An 18,801-nucleotide genomic window follows, 5' to 3' on the forward strand; every position below is an offset into this window, starting at 1 on the left:
TCAACCACAACCAGGTTTGAAAAGGAGCCATAGTACAAAAAATAATGCAGGAAAATAAGAACATAGCTAGAGACTGAAGGATAAATTAGGACAGCAATGAGGTTATGCACCTTACAGAGCATCTACACAGACACTTTAGACAGTAATTTTGGGAGTAGGAAACATGCAGTGGGTGTGATGGTGTCGTATCACAGAGAGCCACGTAGAAAGAAAGCAGGAGACGTTGTTTAAGAAAGTTTTAGTGGTTTTCCACCTATTCTGAGCAGGAAATGGACAAAGAATCTAACTAACAAAGCTACAATTGCCAGAATAAGTTTATTAACTAACCTGAAACCCGTTTAAATGTAAAATCCTTTTATCACGAAGGTTGGTGGACAACACTAGGTCTAATTGTCCTGATAAGCCTCACCTGGGACCCAACCACAGCCCCCTCTGCTCCTCAGTCACAAAGCTCCACTTAAGCTCAGAAGTGAGTGCTTTTGCTTGCTTTGAGCTGCAGGGCTGGCTCTCTGGCCTTGTTGTTTAACTACAAGGTGGCTTTATGTTATAATCTTATTTTTGTTATCTTTTGATTTTTGGTAGCTGCTTTTTAAGATTTTCCTCTTACAGTGTATGTGGGTACTGATGGATTTTGGTGTTCCTGCTCACTCTGTGTAAGTGCCGTGGGGATGTACCTGGAAGTATTGGCATGTTTCAGTTCTTTGCTCTGCCCTATTTGTACTGTTTCTTGATACATGGTTCCAATAGCACCGTTACAAATTCTGGTGTTTTCCAATGATGTTCCTTTCTTCTGTCCTTTCTGATGTGCTGTGACTAAGAACTGCACAGTGAAAGCAGCTTATTTTGCTTGAATCAAGCACTAGGAGGAATTTCCAAAGGTTTGATGCCACACATGTTGTGGTTCTGTGTTTGCTCTTCATCCTCAAGTCCATCCAAATGGTGTAACAGTTTAGTTGTGTTCGTAATGCTGAATGCGTTCTGCAGTATATCCAAAGGTATATCACATGCTGTACTATAAGACAGTGCTTAGCATTTACTGTAACTGGCTGTAGCTTTAGGAAGTGCAGATAGCTGGTTATTAAGCCAACACAGCTACTCTGGAGTAAGCAGTCGACAGAGGGGAGGAAATGTTAGAACTTTATTGATTTCATATAATCTAAATTGCTAGATGATATATGTTAACGCTCTTTTGCTAATTAGAGTATTTGAATATTGTCAGTATCAGTAATCAAACAACTTAGACCCTAAACTATCCGGGGTTTCATGGTGTTGTCTTCTGGTGTTCTTCAGGCTGCGTGTGGTGTCTTCTCTTTTTGTCATTATAATGAGAAGCTCGATGTCATCTAGGGAATGAATGGAAAGGTATTATGGAAGAATGGAGAGAAAAAATGTTGAATTGGCTTCTTGTGGCAAAGAAAACAGAAGGAGGACAGCAGATGTGGGCATCTCTGAACCAAGAACTTCTCAATATATATTTCCATTTTGAAGATGTGCCAGAACAGGTAGGAGCACACGACAGAACAAGAAAACTTATTTGAGAGGCAAGATTGCTTTTTTTTTTTTAAATTTAATCCCGTGATAAAACAAAGGTTACCACTGCATTTTGCACTTGCAGATCTAGTCCTCGGTACCACCATTAACCCTTGTCTCCAAGGTTTGAGCTGTGATGCTTCTTGCTTTCGATAGGATGCCATTTTACTTTTGAACTCACCATTGCCGGTAGATGGCAGCAAATGACCACAGGTTTTCCGTCCTCTGTAGCCTGCTCCTCCTTCATGGCTTTCTGGGCAATTATCCTCTTTAAAAGCAAAATGGTGCCGATTCCAAGGTAGCAGGATGAGACATAAGGCCTTGTTTAACGCCTGTTAATGATGGAACTGTCGGTTGCGTTGCTATTTACAGCAATGCTGGTGTGACTAGTTGTTTTGTGCCGAGCTCAGTGCTTGTTTCTGCAGCTACCTGAGACACCTTGATGTCTACTATTCTATTTGAGTGTTGATCTACTTGCAATCCCCCTGTAGTCTTTACATCAAAACGCCTAAACAGCCCAGGCTGCGATGCACTACTCGGGGGGGGGGGGGGGGGGGGGCGTCTAAAGGGGCAGATCCAGCAGAACAACGATTAGATTCCTATCACAGTCACTCAACCAGCTCTTGGCAGAGGTGGCCGGGTTTGTCCCAGCCCTCACACGGCAGCGATGCGTGCAGTGCAGCCCCTGTGGAAGCCACACACAGAGCGCACGTCCCGCAGCTCCCCGGCGTCAGGCGGCCGCGCTCCGGAAGCTTGAGCCTCGCGCGCTGCCGTCCCCGCGCCGCTCGCTGAGGGGACTTGGCGGCCCAGCTCGGTTTCGGCCCGCAGAGCACTTGGTGCACTGCGCCGGTACAGCCGCCATGTCTGCGCTGCCAAAGGCCTCCGGAGCGCTGAAGTCGGTGGATTACGAGGTGTTCGGCCGAGTGCAAGGTAAAGGCAGGCCGCGCCATGGCTGGGACGCGGGCGCTGAGGCGATGTCAAGGGCGCGCGGCTCAACCTGCGGTCGGCTGACTGCGCATGCGCGCCGGGTTTTCTGTCAGCGCGTTGGGGCAGAGCGCTGAGTGTGAAGGGAATGGCCATTAACAGCATCGTATGTTGGCATTAGAGAAACCACCGCAAATTGTAGCTCCGTTATTGGAAATAGTTGGTCAAACTTTGATCCAGAGCTGCAAACATTTCATTTTCCTAAGGAAAGACCCATGAAAACCCGTATCTGCTGGTGTCCGTAGTAAACTTATACAGCGGGATCTTTATTTTCTTTCTAAATGCTGTTATTTGAGATAATCTCATTCTGCTTTTCTTGTTTTTTAGGTGTTTGTTTCAGGATGGTAAGGCAATGTCTTGATTTACCAGTTGTACTGTACGGTATTGCATTTCCAGTGCCTAAAAATAGGGCAGCAGATCATCCTGACTGTAAACACATCCATGTGGTGGCTGGAGGGCTAAGTTAAGTACCGTGTTCAAAAAAGGACTTTTTAAAAAATAAATGTATTATTAAAATACTTCTAGAAGCTTATCGATGCTTTGTGTGGTTTCTAAAGGCTGCCTGCTTTGGGTTGTAACAGCCATAAGATAGACATACAGACTGGTCATTAAAAAAGCTGGTTTGGAAGTGCTGGGTGCTGCCTTGTGAAGCTCTGTGATCCACTTGAAGTTATCTATTGCAATACGCTACTTAAGGAACCTTTTGTGCCCCTGTAGCTGAGAGATGCAGTTTCTGTGGCTGCTGTCCCAGCTGAAGTATTCCTCATCTGAGCTGCTTGCTTGGCTAGTAACTCAAGAAACAAAGTGTTGTTGGAGCACAGTAGGCTGTATTTAATATTAGACATAAAAGCTTTTTCGGCATAGCTTATGTATTGTGAAATAGCTCAGAATTGCATATGGTAAAGGATTACAGCACAATGCATCTTTAATTATGCTGTACCAAGTGGAAAGTGTCCCTATAGGTCATTTGGTAGGCAGGTGCAAGCTTGTTCTGACTTGTTTTGAGCTGACCTGGAGTCATGTGAATACATGCAGAGTGTCAGTCCTGAGCTAATCATCACAATTGAGAAACACCTTGTCAGCTGCATTCCCATGCTTTTGGTAGTGAGAGGTTGTTCATAATCAGCTTTAGAAATAGGTTTCATAAGGACCAGCACCATTCTGTGGCCTAGATTACCTCCAGATTTTTCTATTTTGTAATGTAATTGTATGACCTGAATTTTGGCTGTTGGCATTTGGAATAAATGAGATCATGTGTGCTATGTATATTGCCAATGAACATATGAAAAGCAAAATGGAGGAGGCACCTTAAACTGGATGTTAATGAAACAGTACTAGGCATTAGCTGTTCTTTTATAGCCCTACAGAGCGTGAGACTAATGGATTTCTGTAGAACAGCCGTTCTGTTCCCTGCCATTTCAGGCAACACATGTAAAGAATGTAGAGACTGGGTGTTGAAGAGACAAATGAGCAGTGATAGGAGCTATAGGAAGGAGCAGGTAACTTGGGGTAGTAGGTAGAAGGGGTGGCCTGAGTTTAGTACAATTCTGTGTTTAAAACAAAGAGTTTGTAAACAAAAAGAACAAGTCTCTGACTGTTGTGTGAGTGAGAAAGCTTGCTCTATCAGAAGGTTTATATGCATGTGTAAATGATCAAGCAGCAGGATGAGCGCTATGAGCAAGGTAAGGAATCATCGTATGTAGCATGTTTGGTTTTAAAGAAAAGCATTAGGAAGCGTATAAATGAATGTGGGAGTTCAGATGTGCATTCATTATGAAATATGAAATGTCATTCTTGCTCAAGAATACGCTGCTTGTGATGTGGTTTTAGGTTTGACAGGACAGTCTTAATGTCTGAATATGGCTGTAATCAGGTGTTCTTTGTTTTTAATGTCAATCTTAAGTGGAATTGAATTGGTGTGTTTGTGGTGTATGTGCTGACACTGACTGTCCTTTCTCATTGCTTTTCATATCAGTACACAGAAGCGGAAGCTAAGAAATTAGGAGTGGTTGGCTGGGTTAAAAATACCAGCCAAGGAACAGTGACAGGCCAAGTTCAGGGCCCGGAAGATAAGGTAAACACAATGTAAGTATCTTTTTCTTTTGTTCTTATTAGTGTGATTTACAGAAGTATTCTTAATCCAAAGTAACAAGTACATTCTTTTATCAGTAACTTAACAGTGCTTTCCAATAACTTATTGTATGGGAAATTGGTAATCACAGCTGGAACCTCTGATTAATCAGCTGAGGGAAGTGTTGGGTCAGCTGTGGGAGCACAGGTGAGAGTAATTTAGCTGTGCTCCCAGAAGGGGTGGAGCTTGACTCCACCCCCTCTAGACCTCATTTAAGGACTGACCCCCACTGAGGCAGCATCTCTTAGAGATTGTCCCAGCCAAGCATCCATATTGGTGAGTTTCCCTTTACCTTTTGAATATTTACCATCTTTTATATTGTTTACGCTTGCGTTGGTTTGATTTGAGGAGTTCAGGAGGCACATTCTTTAAGCTGCAAAAACAAAAGTCTTTTTGCTTTAACAGTAATATAAATACACATCAGAGCAAAGGTTTGCACTGTCTGCTCTCCAGAAGTGTGTTTTGAAATGTTTTGGTGCCTTTAAAGTGAGAGAATGTGTTTTTTTTAATTAAATTGCCAGTTTCCAAAAGCTTCAAGGTATCCCTTTGGAGTGTTACATGTAAACACAAAACCCAATTCCATTCCTTCCAATTATGTTTTTCTTCTGCATGTGTAGAGAGATTGTTTGCATCTTTTTTTTTCTTCCTAAGTAAAGTCAGTGGTTTGTTCTATTGACAAAAGGGCAAGTGCTGGTAAGTGAAACTTGGCTCTGCAGGCTTTATTGCAGGTACTGCCTCTGCTTTCCAATGCACAACTTGATTCAAAACTCAAAATAAAAGGAAGCTGTTGGCTTTGTAAAAGGAAAATGGTGTTGCTCCTTGTGGTAAAGAAGCTTATATATGATTATCTGATGTAACTGAAATAGTTGGAGTAGTTATTTTCTTGGGTCTTGAGCTTAATATCAGATAGTTTATGTTGGACTGCAAAATGAAGCCAGAGAAACATTAGTTGTGACTTAATTCTTATTTTATGGGACGCTGCAGTTAATATATTGTATTTAATCTAGTTTATAGTTGCCATAACACATCTAGTTTATAGTTGCCATCTGTATTAACACATTTGTCACGCTGAAGAGGAACGTGAAATACCGTGATTTGGTTTCTGTGAAGAGTACGTTTTGTTTAAGAATATTTCTGAAGCTGATTGACTTACTGTCATTCAGCAGTTTAGCGTAGGGATGCAGCACAACTGCTGAGATGTGGCTTTATTTTCATGGCACTGGGATCGCTGCAGTGTTCTTCCATTGTTATTTGTGCTGATGGCATTTAAAGGAAACCTTGCTTACTTCTACACCAGGAAGCTTGTATATGTAACACCAGATCTTTTTGCAGAGCTGCAAAATTAGACTAATGAGCCCAGGCTTGTTCTCAAAGATGAGACAACATAAAGGCTGTTCTGATGGGAAGAGAAGCTTTCATTTTTCTTTGTTAAACCACTTCAAATAGGGTCAGCAGGCTTGACTGGGACAGAAAGCTGTGACAGTGATGTTGAAGCTTTTGATGGACATTGTTTGTGATATTCAGAGCAAATAAAAGGTTACTCTCAAATACTGTTTCTTCACTTTAAGTTGGAAATTTGCATCGGAGTAAATGTTTCAATACTGAAATTAAAGTGCAAATTCAAAGTATGCATTGAAATGCAGACTAGTAAATTTCATATAGAGTGAAATGCTGGAGGAGAAATTCTGCTTGCTCCCTGTGTGGGCTCTGGTACATGGAAAAGGAATGATGATGATTTAATTTTCAGTAATAAATTAGTTGACTTACGACTCCTTCCTTTGTGTGTGCATATGAATGGCTGTTTTATGGGGCTTTTATTTCTCTTGTAGTACACGTCAATAGGAAATCAAAGTAAGATTAATGCTTTGAGTTCTTGAAGAATGTATTTCAAAGTTCATAGTATGATTTCAAGGAATTGGTAATACTTAATTCTCTAGATACGAGGGCTATTTAAATGAAGTGCTAAATGAAAATAAGATGAGGCTAGCTATCACTCTGGGTAATTGATATAGACCATTAGTCCTAAATATATGTTTCTATTAGCACTGAGATCAATAACCAGGAGGAAGTTCTGATACCAATTTCCTATGCAAGGTCTCTTTTGCACCGTTTTTCAGCTGTTCAGAACTTAAGAGTGTGTGTATGTGTGTGGTAATTCTTAGAATCTGTGAGACCTTAATGCTAAAAGAACATTTTTTGAGGGAATTCAGTACCTCAGGCAGTGTTGGAAGGTGTTTCAAGAACTCGAGAGGAAGATAAAGGAAAGGCTTAAATACATGGGGAAAAACAGAACAAGGCCTTTGTTCTGGGGCGGAAATGCTGCAGGCCTCAAACCCAACCGTTTTCCAGCAGCTCTCCTTTGTTCCTGATTTTTCTGATCCTTCTTACTCAGTTTTGTGCTGCTCCTTGAATTCTGAGGCACAGCTGGGCAATTTGGTCCTCTGGTTGGTGGGTTCTCAATTTATTGTCAGTTGAGTAGAAATGAAACAGATCTTTATTAATCATAAGGAAAAGATCCTGTCTCCTTTAAAGGTAAGGAGCCAAATACAATGTTGTGCATTAGAACTGAGAAGCTAGATGTGGGACAGCAGCCGGAATATGTATCTGTTGGTGATGGCAGTGCTCCTTCTGCATGCAGAGTAGGGTTTGTTAATGCAAGGTTTGGTTTCTTTTCATCCTGCTGGAGAAGCAAACCAACCTTTATCTGAGCCCACTGTTGCTTCTTAGGCAACGTGCTGCAGCCTGGATTTTGTCTGGAATTAAAAGCAACAGTTTCACTGCAGACAGAATATACTATTATGATAAATTGTAAAAGTGATGTGCAAACCAGAGTTTGCCCTGGAACATGTACCAGCTTAGTAGGGATGTTTTGACTGCAAAAATAAGTGGAAAATGACAGAGATATGGTGGGCTGGGGTGTGAAAAAGTGTTACACACAAGTTGTTTAATTCCGTATTGGACTGTTCACTCAGTGTTGAGTGTGGATGTAAATATTTGCATTGTATTCAGTGCATAGAGGCTAATTTCTTTGCATGTTTTATGGTGAGATCACGCTGGAAACTGGTGGAATTTACTCTGAATTGCCTGAGGTTTCACAGTCTTAATTTGATTGGAGTAAAGAATAAGGTATGAGTGTGTGGTTCTTGATTTCTTTGGTATTTGTTTCACAATCTTTTTTCAGTCTGTATTTAATGAAAATGTCGTAGTTTCTTAGGGGTGACTTCTAAATTAAGAAGAAACGTGTAACAGCCGTTTTTGTGTTAACTGAGATATCACACTGATCATCTTAAAAGGTATTTTTAATCAGCGTCTGTGTAAAATTTCATATCCCTTGCTTTTTGAACTCTAGATGGAGCTGTTTCTTCTCTAGTTATGTTCAACCACTTGTGCTTAATTTGAAGTGAATCTATTTTTACTCTTAATGGTAGGATCCATCTTTTCTTCACAGTGACCTTTTCCCCTGCTCTCTTTTAGTCCTGTTTTTAGCTGTAGCTCCACATGGGTAGCACTCATTCTCCTTGGGTACGAAAAGTCCTGTCTCTTACCTGTCTATAAAGCAGAGAATATTCAAGTTGTGAAGCCGAGTCAGTGTGTTTCTAAAGCATCATGACATAAGGTTTTAGCTTCAGGTCTTATGTCCGGATATCACTTAATGGGGTGGACAGTATTTTGGTTTCCTTTTACAGAAGACTCGAAGCACAAAGGGCTTTCTTTGTAATATCTGTAATGTCTGATTTTCTTCCACTTGATTCATTGTGCAGGGTAGAGCATTGGCAGTCAGTGTGGTTGCTGCCATAGCAACTTGCATTGACAGGCTAGAAGTAATTTTCCTCTGAGAATTTTTTGAACTCTGACATATTAGTTATCCTTTTAAAAAAAAAAAAACAAACCACTCCTGCATCTAAATTTCTACAAAAAAACAGATTTGACATTGAGACAGCACTTTAAAATGTAAAATTGTAAGACATTTTCCTATTTGGACCAAATAATTCATAACAGCACGAAGTAATTGTTTTTGTAAGAAGGCATTATTGTCTTGGAAGTTGTTTTAAGTTAGTAAACTAATGCTAATTTAAATTTAGCTTTTAATCTCTATATAAATTGGGAGGAATTTGTGTTAAATACACAAGCAGTGTGACTTGAGAGACTCCAGTCTGTGCATGGAAAAATCTGGCTTAATACCACCTAAAGACTGGGAAGGGGGAGGGAGAAACTCTTCTATTAAATGTTGCAGCTGTCATTCTGTGTCTGCATTGTCATCAGGTATGTGCACAACTCTTTCCTGTACCAACTGGCTTTGAATAAAATGTTTTCCCTTTATATAAATTGAATTGTTTGCAGAGGATAGCCATGATGGGCTGAAATGAGACTAAAACACTATTGTTTCTAGTCCTCAGGTGTCCGTATTTAACCTGAGTGGTTTCCTTGAGCAAGATATTAGAACTTCATCTAAATATAAATTGGATATTTAAAATGAGCGAAGGTTTTAGTCTGTTCTGTGACTTTTCTCTGTTTTAGAAATGCTTATGTGAAATTTCTTCAGCTTAATCTAAATGCTTGGAAAAAGCTGCACGCACCCCTTGGCATAATGGGAGAAATGGCAGAGCACGTTTTTATAGAGAGGGGTTTAAGTTTTTAACGACATGTTGGAGACGTCTGTGATATGCCCAGCAGTGTGCTATTGAGAAGAACACAAGGACAGCTGAGTGGAAAGCTCAGAGGGTGAAATATGGATTAGGGAGACAATGTGGAAGCCAGTGTGGACTTGGCAGCAGTGGATCTGTTAGAATGATGGGACTTTGAAATGGGAACCAGTGGACTATAGTGGTGAATAACATCAGACTATTAGAAGAAATATAGAACTGAAGCAGATGCACTTGTTTGGCCAAGAGGGAGCGTGACTTGCAAATCAAAGGTGTGCTGTGATAAGGAAAAAAAAAAAAATCATTGAGATTGGTATTAGAGATAGAAGGAAAAACTGATGTGTGGCAGAGGAGAACATCAGACCCAAGAGCAAGTTGTAGTGGCAGTGAAATTCCAAGAGGAAAAACAAGCTTTGATTGGCCCTAACAGATGGTTTAGCAAGAAAGGGATCACTAGGCTGTCCTTAGTACATCTAAAACAAGTTGTTAGGTGTGCTATAAGAAATTATCTTGCAGTTCTTAAAACAGTCTCCAAACATAGAAGTGTACCTTTTCAGTGCTCCTTCTTTTGAAAGGATATAATAATGTATGACAGGAATGATTTAACTACCAGCCATTTTTAATGAGCACTGGCTGAAATGTTGCTGTATCAAGCTTGGATCAAAGAAAGGAGTAGGCCAAGGTGTGTGTCAGCATTCCAGCTATTTGGAGAAGCATGTAGACACAAAAATGCAGCTAGGAGACTTGAGGCTGGTTATGTGAAAGAAACACTGATCCTGATGTGCTTGTGTTACAGAAAGCATAGCTTGTATGGATGAATGCTTTTCACCATGCTTATTTTCAATGCTTTTCTGTGAAAATACATCTCTAATGCCAGTCACTTAATGCTTACTTGATGTGTGCTCAGTGAGGCAGCTCTGTGCTGTATATCGTGTGGCTGAAATATTTTCCTGATGTGAAGTTCTTGGGAAGCTGACAGTGATGCATATTGAAGGAAGGCATAGAGTGTGACCTAAAATCATCCTTCAAGCATTTTTTTTTTCCACTAAAAGGCAGAATAGTGAGAAAGTATTAGATGTGTTGTCTTGCAAGATGTGTGTAATGTAAACAGTACGGTTTTTACATTAATTAGTGAAGGTCATTTGCCTGTGGTGCTTCAGTGACATTACCAGTCAGTTCAAAAGAAAAATGGCAGGTTTTTGCAGTTCATTGTGGGTCCAGTCAAAACGAGCGTAATATTTATTTTGCTTTATTTAAAGGTGAAATTAACCCATACTGGTTAATTTGCTTTAAATTGTCTCAAACCAGACTGACTTTCTATAGTGAATGTTTGAGGCATTGATTTCTTAACTGTGACTGAATATTGCTCGAAGTTGATAGGCTAGGCTGTGAAGTTTCACTTATTTGTAACCTCTTAGTCTGCATTGCTACAAATTAAATTCACTGGATGTTACTGATGATGGGGGGAAATGAAGTAAAACTTATTTTTCTTGGTTTTAGCAGTTTAAGTAGAAAAAGGAAGAATGAATTAGTTTGTAGCAGCTGTACTCAACATAAAGGACAGGGATTAGGTCAATCAGAAGACAAGGTTTCTTAGTGGCTTTTAAGACTAAAACCAAGAAGCTATTAATGATAGCTAGGATAGGACAGGAAGAGATGTAGCTCTTCGTTAAAGGGTCACAGAGATGGAAAGAGAAGTGAACCCCTTGCATGGCTTCTGTCCTTAGTCTGCTGTACTGCAGCTGTTCCTTAGTTTGGAGTGCCATAAGCCATTAAGTTTTTAACTGTGCTTATGTCATTCTTTATATGGAATAGAATTAAAATAATGTTTTCCCTCTATTTTGTTTCTTTTGTTAGGTTATAAAGGTCGCTGTCTTGTATGACCTTGTAGAATTTTCATCTGCTTTCGTGTCTGAATTTGCAGTAGGTCAGTGGAATGAGAATTGTTTCAAAGCATCTGCTTTCATTTCTGATCACTGATGTGTTATGTTATTCATATATTTTGATTAAAGTGTAGCTCATACTAATTTAATAAATGAGGTTAAATGCAAGCTTCTAATACAAACAGTTAATTAGGATGAACTGAATACTGTCCTTTTAGGTTTGAATCCTCATGTTTACTTCATCTTTTGTATATCGCTTTGATTTGGAGGAGTGCAGCCTAAGCAGTTCAGTCTCTTCTGAGGATAAGAGTTCTTGTTAAATCTTACATGTTTTCATTAATGTTTAAAGTGATTAATTTAGGGCAGTCCTTACTTCTCATAGCTGTTCTTCTGAATACATGCTGTAACTTAGTCTCATTATAAACACAAGTCTGTTGATGTGTTCTTTTACTGGGGGAAGGGGACCACCTTTCAACAGTTTGCTATTTGATTCAGGGAGGAATGCCTGTACTTGATCTCTCTGAAGCTGCCAGGAATGTCTGTTTGCTTTGCTGAGAGAGGTGTACCTTGTTTTATATTGCTTGCTTGTAGGGCTCAGTAGGGAGATGCTGCAGGCCTCTTGTGTGCTTTCAGTTCTTAATACTAGTGGGCGCATCAACATCTGTTCAAGAGTTAGATACAGAGAAGATGATACAGCTTACCTCTTCTGTTTATAGAGAGTCTACCAGGTCCTATTCCTGCATTTCAGCAAGGCTGAGTTTCCAGAAGTGGGCCTCAGAAGCTGTTTTCTAGTTCACAGAATGAGAAGTATTAAAGATTTTTTTTCTAGGATTACTGTGATTTTGTGTGAGCTACTTAACTTTTTTCCCCTTTATTTGGCACACCTCTTTGGAAACCATTCCATGAGGATGTTGCTTTAATGCTTCATTGTTTAGATGATGGCCATGGTATTCATTCAGCTCAAACCTGCTGTGTTGGAGGTGAAGTGGGATTGTAAGGTTGAATTGGATTGTTCTGTAAGCAGAAGTAAATGGAATTGCTGTCTGAATAATCAGTTGAGGTATTTTCTTGCAATACCACAAATAGCCGTGCACCTTTCATCTATACTGAAAAAGAAAGAAACATATTTAAGTCTAAGTATTTATTGTGATTACAGTTAAAACACGATCCTGTATGGGGATAGAGCTTTCTAAGAGACCTTTCAAAACAAATGCCAATTAATGTGCTACTTCTGCTGGAGCCTTCTCATGCATTTGAGGGTTTTATAGATGCCTGTATGTGTTCTGAGTGGTTGGTATCATTGGATCCATATGTAACACTGATATTTTCAGAATGAAGGTGTTCTCTTACTACTGATACAGGAGGATGCAGAATAATTGGAGGCCCTTAATGTGGATTCTTCATGCCAAGAAAGACTGTTCCCAGATATCTTTACAGCTCCAATACAGAAATACTAATTGAAGACTAAGAATTGTGCAATGATACTGGTTTCTAGCAAAATAAATTGCAGCACTTTCAGGTTTTTAAGCTGCATTACAAGCTGAATATGCCTCAACAGATCTGTCACAGAGATTGTGTAGGATGGGTCTCACTCTGATGTTGCCCAGGAAACTGTGTAAAAAATGCTATAAATTGTAGTACTAGTTGATTTGACTTGTTTTTATCTAAACTCTGAAATCTAGGTAAGTAGTAATTGATATTAGCTGGAACCAATAAATAGCTGGGGATACTAACACAGTAGCTGGATGTTATAGATGATCTTTGTCTTCTGACTTTGGGTTTCTGATATCCTTTTGCTCTAGAGTTAATGCAGAGTGAACACATAGCAAATTATGGGATAAGGAAGGTTTCTTTTCAAAGCTGGTGTTTTATATGGTGTCTTTTTTTCCCCTCCTGTGGCTATATGAAATAGTTGCCTGTTTTTATCTGTAATGAATATTCTGCTTGTGTTCCATCAGCCCTTTTTTGGGGTATTAATACTCATGCTCTTATGTTGCGGTGCTGTGGGCACTTCCTGCTTGTTTCCTTTTTGCTAAAGGAACAAAGAAAATCAGTCCAAAATCTTCTGGCAGGTATTCAGGACTTCATAAGAGTAAAGCAGGCATTGAAATGGGACATTACATCTTTGCAAAAAGATTCTTTGAACTCTCAGTGATCGTTTTGAAGGAAGAAACAAGTGTGTGTAGTAGTAAGTAAAACGAGATGCTTCTTGTGGTTTCCTGTATAGAAAAGATGGGGAGAAAAAAAAGAACAGAAATATAGAAAATTCTGAGACAGAATTTCTAAGCATTATTCAAACTCTAGAAACCATCTGGAACTACAAAACCAATTTCTTCCAGCTCGGATATCACCCAGCAGTCGTGTGGTGAGATTTCAGTTGTGATATGGTTGGTTTTTTTTTGTCTGAGCAGGTTTGGCCTGTGACATCAAGGCTAACCTGTGTTCCTTTTCTGCTGTACAAACACTAAATCCTGAGCCTCTAGTCTTGCTTGTTACATATTTCATGTAGTACTTTGAAATGACACGTCTAGGTCAATACTGGGTAACGTTGTATGGACAGTGTAGCTCCACTACTCCTTCAGTCAGCGTAGGCTAAGATGATAAAAATGTAAATGGCTCAGTGTTGTACAGAGCTGTTAAGGCTTGAGGAAGACGAGATGCTTCTGTCTGTGCTCTAGAAATGGTGGCAAGGAGAAACTGGTTGCTGCCAGGAAGTGCTAAGGCAAGCTTTAGTAAATACTTGTCTTTTGAATTCCGAGCACAAATATGAATTAAAAGTTGATAACAGTTCTATTAAGTATATGCATTACTCCCATTTTGTATGTGGAGGAGCTGAGGTGTAAAGCAATGTCAGCGCAGTCTCATGCAGTGAGTCTGCAGTGTAATTGAGGAGGTTTGGGGCTGATACCCAATTCTGTAGTCTAATCATTGAAATGAGTTCCTGGGATTCTGTGTGAATGATGTCAGTAAAGCACTGAGGAGTACCACCCTGCTCTAAACTACAGGTTACGATGTGCTTTTATCTAGTTACCAGCAATTCCATTTGCACTGCTTCAAACTGTACCGTTGCATCATTTATCAGCTGATTTCCTGAGGATCAGCTGGAGCAGCCAGTTTCAGCTAGATTCAGACATCCTTTCTACTCTCAATCTCCCTAATGTTAAGTAGCACAAAGTGGAAAGGTTCTGTAGGCTACTACCAAACAGTGTGTAGTGAAGTTAAGCGATAAATCCAGAGAGGGAAACTATTAATGTACAAGTGGAAAAACTGCATGTAAGCTGATGGGCTCAGTCTCGCAGGAAGCATCTTGCAGATTCACGTTGTTTCCTGACTCTTGTTCCAGTCCTTCACTGCTTATTCTCTTTGCCCTTTTCATCTTCTCTGGTTCAAAATCAATCATGCGTCTTCTTATTTTATAGCTATTAATAAGGAAACAAATGCCTTTGGTAGTTCTTGCATAATGGAAATGAAGTGGTTATGTATACCAGCTGTCAATTTCTTTTTCTTGTTAGATGCTAGTATTACTAATAATTGAATGATTACATAGGGGTTTTCTTTTTGGCTAACGCTCATAATGGGTAGCCCAGGCAGAAGGTTTTCAGCCATAGCATTGTGGAGTGGGACATACAAGCAATTAGTCATTTCACTGAGCTCTTGTAAACAAGGTCAGCTCAGCAGGCGTTCATGAAGTCTCTTATGAAATGTGATGCTGTCTTCATTATCCTTTTGAAGGGTTTTGCTGTGGGAGCAAAGTGGAAGGCTGGATTTCTCTGCCGTGCTGTTTACAGTATTTCTCAGGACTTGCAGGACCCAAGGATTAAGATACATTTCATAGGAAACAAACAAAAATAACAGGAGGCTTCAGTAGGCTACTCTTCCTTGTTATTTTAATCTGAAAGCTTTTCCTTTGCCTGAGTTTAGTCACAATCTTTCACTGACTTTGGACTAACAGGTTTATTTTTAATTTAGTGCCTGATTCATTGTTTTTAAGCTAATATTAAAGTAATTTTTTCTATTGTACATGATCAGAAACATGAAGAAGGCCCCAAACCTGTATATTGAGCCCACACATCTTGAGAAACTTTGAATATTTCACTTCATTTTAGGTGTGAACAAAAGACTTCAGTTACCTGCTTTCTACTTGTCAGGCTCTTAAGGCATGCTTGTTGGGAACAAATGGAAGTGTGAAGCACAGAGCACTTGGTACCCAACATGCTGATGGGATAGATGCCAGTGTTTGCTTTGCCCAGGGGATTGAAATGCTTTGCTCTCTTGGATGGATGTGAAAGGGAGTGCTGGAGCTTGCATGACAGGGCAGTGACCTGTTCAGGGATCACTGAGGAATTTTTCCTGCTGGAGACCTGCCTGTACCCTGGCAACAGTGTCCCCAAGGAGAATGTGCTCTGGGCTCTCCTGACTCCTTCCAAATGGAGAAACAGATTAACTTAATGGCTTTAGTTGGAGTCTTGCATGTTAATTTCAGCTTCCAATGAGACTGTGTCGCTGGGGAGATTTTTCCCAATAGAAAGGTGTAAAGGGTCTGTTGCCATGTTATTTGAAAATAGATCTTAGTAAAATTCTCTAACCATTTTACCAGCTGCTGTGGCTACTAAGACTGTGATGCAATCATGAAATAGATAGCTTCTATGTGAGCATGGGCCCAGGTGTCTTTATCAGGACTGTTAGTACAAGGCTCTGACTGCATCATGATGCTTGCTATGGGAAGCACATTTCCCTTACTCTTCTTCAGTGTCTGCTTGAGGTACTGGCACAGGCTGTTCAGATGTGGAGTACTAGAAAAAAAAGGTGCATTTTCTCAGTCTTAGCGCAATATGTGTTGTTCAAGCCAGTATTTTTATTTTATTTTATTTTATTTAGAAGTAGCATAAATGGCAGAGCACAGAAAACAGTCAATGCATAGTGCCTCTGGTTAATGGCAACCTATTCCAGGATAGCAAATTGTTTGTTTGCAGCTGTGGTTTCCCTGGTAGGCGGTTGCTTGTTGCTGGCCTTAGAAAAATCCTCAAAGGACAGGGTAGGAGAGGACAGAGAATTTATAGTAGTTTGAATAATGCGTTGATGTCAAAGTATATCTGATATGTAGGGAGTATTAGTTTTTAACAGCTGCCAGTAGGTAGAAATAAGTTCTCTGATCTATACCTCCTAAAATATAATCCAGAATTGTCATGTTCAGCTGGTCACAAGATTAGGTAAATCTGCAAGTGAGAGTTAGCAGCAGTGAAATGGACACGAGCAGAGGTGACACAGGCTTGCCTGAGGGTAGAACATGCAGTCCGTTTCAAGTTCATGTTGATGACACTTGTTTAGAGCATAGTGGTTGGTAACCCTTTTCTCTCTCCTTCCCTGCTGTGAAAGTGGATCACAGTGTAACATGCCACTGGCTTTTGGAACTAATCTCTAGGCCTTATCTAAATACAGGAGTCTAACTGGAAGAGCTGTGCAGTGTGTTTCTCCTCTGCAGGCAACATAATGTGTGCCTTGTATCACTGCAGTGCTGTCATCCCTATAGCAAACTGCACCTTAAAAAAAATAAAAATAAATGACTAAAATAAATGGGTATACATTTAGAGAAAGCAAGATGGTAGTCATGTAAGCTTTATCTTTTCTTAAATCAAGCTTTTGTTTTAATAACTAGCATTTGAGGAAAAAATTGCCACATTTAAATTAATTTGCCCATTCCTGCTGTTATAGGTGGTATTTCAGACTGGGCCTTGTGAGTGTGATCCCCAGCACATGACCGAGGGACCCAGCCCTTGGTACAAACCTATTGTGGAGTAATGGAACCCGTGTTTAAAACTAAAGATGTTTCTAGCTTGGTGTATTGCAGAGAGAATTAGCACTGTTAAAGTAATGCCAGAACCTGAAGGAGAAAGCAAAACCTCTGAATTTCACTTTAAAGCTCTCATATGATTTTTGCCTGCTCTCCTGATTTTTCTGGCACTTGATTAATAAATCTGACTGTGTAGGATTATTGCTAATACATAGTGAAAAGAGGATAGTAAGAGTATTATGAATAGTTTGCAGCTGTTTCTTGATCTGTGCTCTGTTTGTTAAGGTTCACTGCATGATCTATTCCAAACTTCATCTGATAACTGGTTCTAATTAGGAAAATAATTGTGCAGATAATGCCAAGATATGTTCAAATCTTATTATGCTGGCTCTGATTATAACAATACTAATTCCAAATAAGAACAAGCAGATCCTTTGTGATATGTTGGGCCAGAGCTATGCCTAAACATAAAGAAGGGCCCCAGATGATAATTACAATCAGTGTCTGATGTATAAGATTCGGTAAATTGAGTCAAGTAAACCTAAAAACTTGTTCCTTACACCTGTCAGATGCTAAAGGCATCTTTATTCAAAAGACAATTCCCAGTCATGGTTTTTTATCATAGGCATTTGTCCCGTTAATCTCATATAGTGGGGTTGCTAGCAGGAATAACAAAAATAGACAAGTTATGGATTTTTCCCTCTGGGTCTGCTTGCTTGTGTGACTTCTGGACAAATGGTTTTTCAGAAAGCAAATCTGGATGTATTTGAGATTGGCAAGGCCTTTGATACTGAGCAAATTCTTCTTAGCTTTTCCTTCAGAGCTCTGTAGGATTTAAATGGTGCCAAGAAACTATTTTCCGGTTGACTTGACATGTACAGTATAGTTACTGTCAGGAAAGTTTTCAATACATAGGCTTAGTTTTCTGCTGTATCTTTGCAGGAATGGTGCTGTGATCTGCTGTTTGCTTCATTTCTCCAAATGTATTTACAGTTTCCAGAACCTAATACTGACATTATCACTCATTTTGAACTCGTAATTCAGAGCTTCCCTAGAGTCATCAGTTTCCTTGAGGTCTGTGGTCATACCTGTGACATTAGAGACTGTCATTTGTTTAATGATTAACATGTGGCATCAATGCTAGATTAAAGACTCAGATTTACTTATAAAAAAATGGTGGATTTTACTAATTAAATGTTAGAACCCAATGTGTGGTGGTGCTTTTGGACTTGACAATATTAAAAGGAAGGAAAAATTAAGTTGACCTAATAGTTGGGCATGTGGAAACTAATGGGAGATGATTTTAACTTCAGGTGCTTGTACTTATTGTGTAGATGTCTGCTCATTCCTCGGTATTTGATGATTTTAGGAGATGTTAAATACAAAATAAGAAATACTTTGACGTGCCCAAAGGACTTGAATGGAATTTAATGTGGGCAGTTACTCAAATGTGTAAAACAAAATTACTTATCAGTATTTAGGTTACATTGTCCTTATGCAGAACTGTTTCCATGCTTCTGCTGTCTTTCTTCAGTGCACTTCTAAAGTCTTTGTAATTCCAGACTACTGTTACTGGGGGAAGGGGGAGGGCAGGGGCAGGGAGACAGCAGTGTTTGTGATCCATCTAGTATATTTGTATGCTGAGCAGAAGAGTGGGGGTGGACAGGCTGTGAGCGCTGTCTCTAAGAATACCTGTAGTGAGAACATGCATACAGATGACACCTCAAATGACTCCAGCTGCTGCTGTGTAATTCCATACTCGAGTAGGAGGCTTGTGGACTGATTTAGGCTGAAAGTGCACGCCAAGAGCAGATTTCAACGCTGATGCAAAAGGATGGC

At 39.8% G+C, this 18,801-nt stretch overlaps 1 protein-coding gene across 2 annotated transcripts in view; it reads left to right on the forward strand.

Annotated features, from left to right (window-relative positions):
- Positions 1-2,308: 2,308 nt before the first annotated feature.
- The window catches only part of ACYP2 (acylphosphatase 2), a 36,804-nt gene continuing 20,311 nt past the window's right edge, over positions 2,309-18,801 (forward strand). For both annotated transcript variants that reach the window (XM_085542563.1, XM_015856748.3), the window contains exons 1-3: positions 2,309-2,460; positions 2,842-2,858; positions 4,490-4,599. In XM_085542563.1, coding sequence (XP_085398689.1) covers positions 2,391-2,460; positions 2,842-2,858; positions 4,490-4,599 — 197 coding nt within the window. In that variant the 5' untranslated portion in view covers positions 2,309-2,390. The remainder of the gene's footprint in view (positions 2,461-2,841; positions 2,859-4,489; positions 4,600-18,801) is intronic.

The sequence above is a fragment of the Coturnix japonica genome, chromosome 3, assembly GCF_054131305.1.
Source record: "Coturnix japonica strain WE chromosome 3, WE-NBRP24, whole genome shotgun sequence".
Taxonomy (NCBI): domain Eukaryota; kingdom Metazoa; phylum Chordata; class Aves; order Galliformes; family Phasianidae; genus Coturnix; species Coturnix japonica.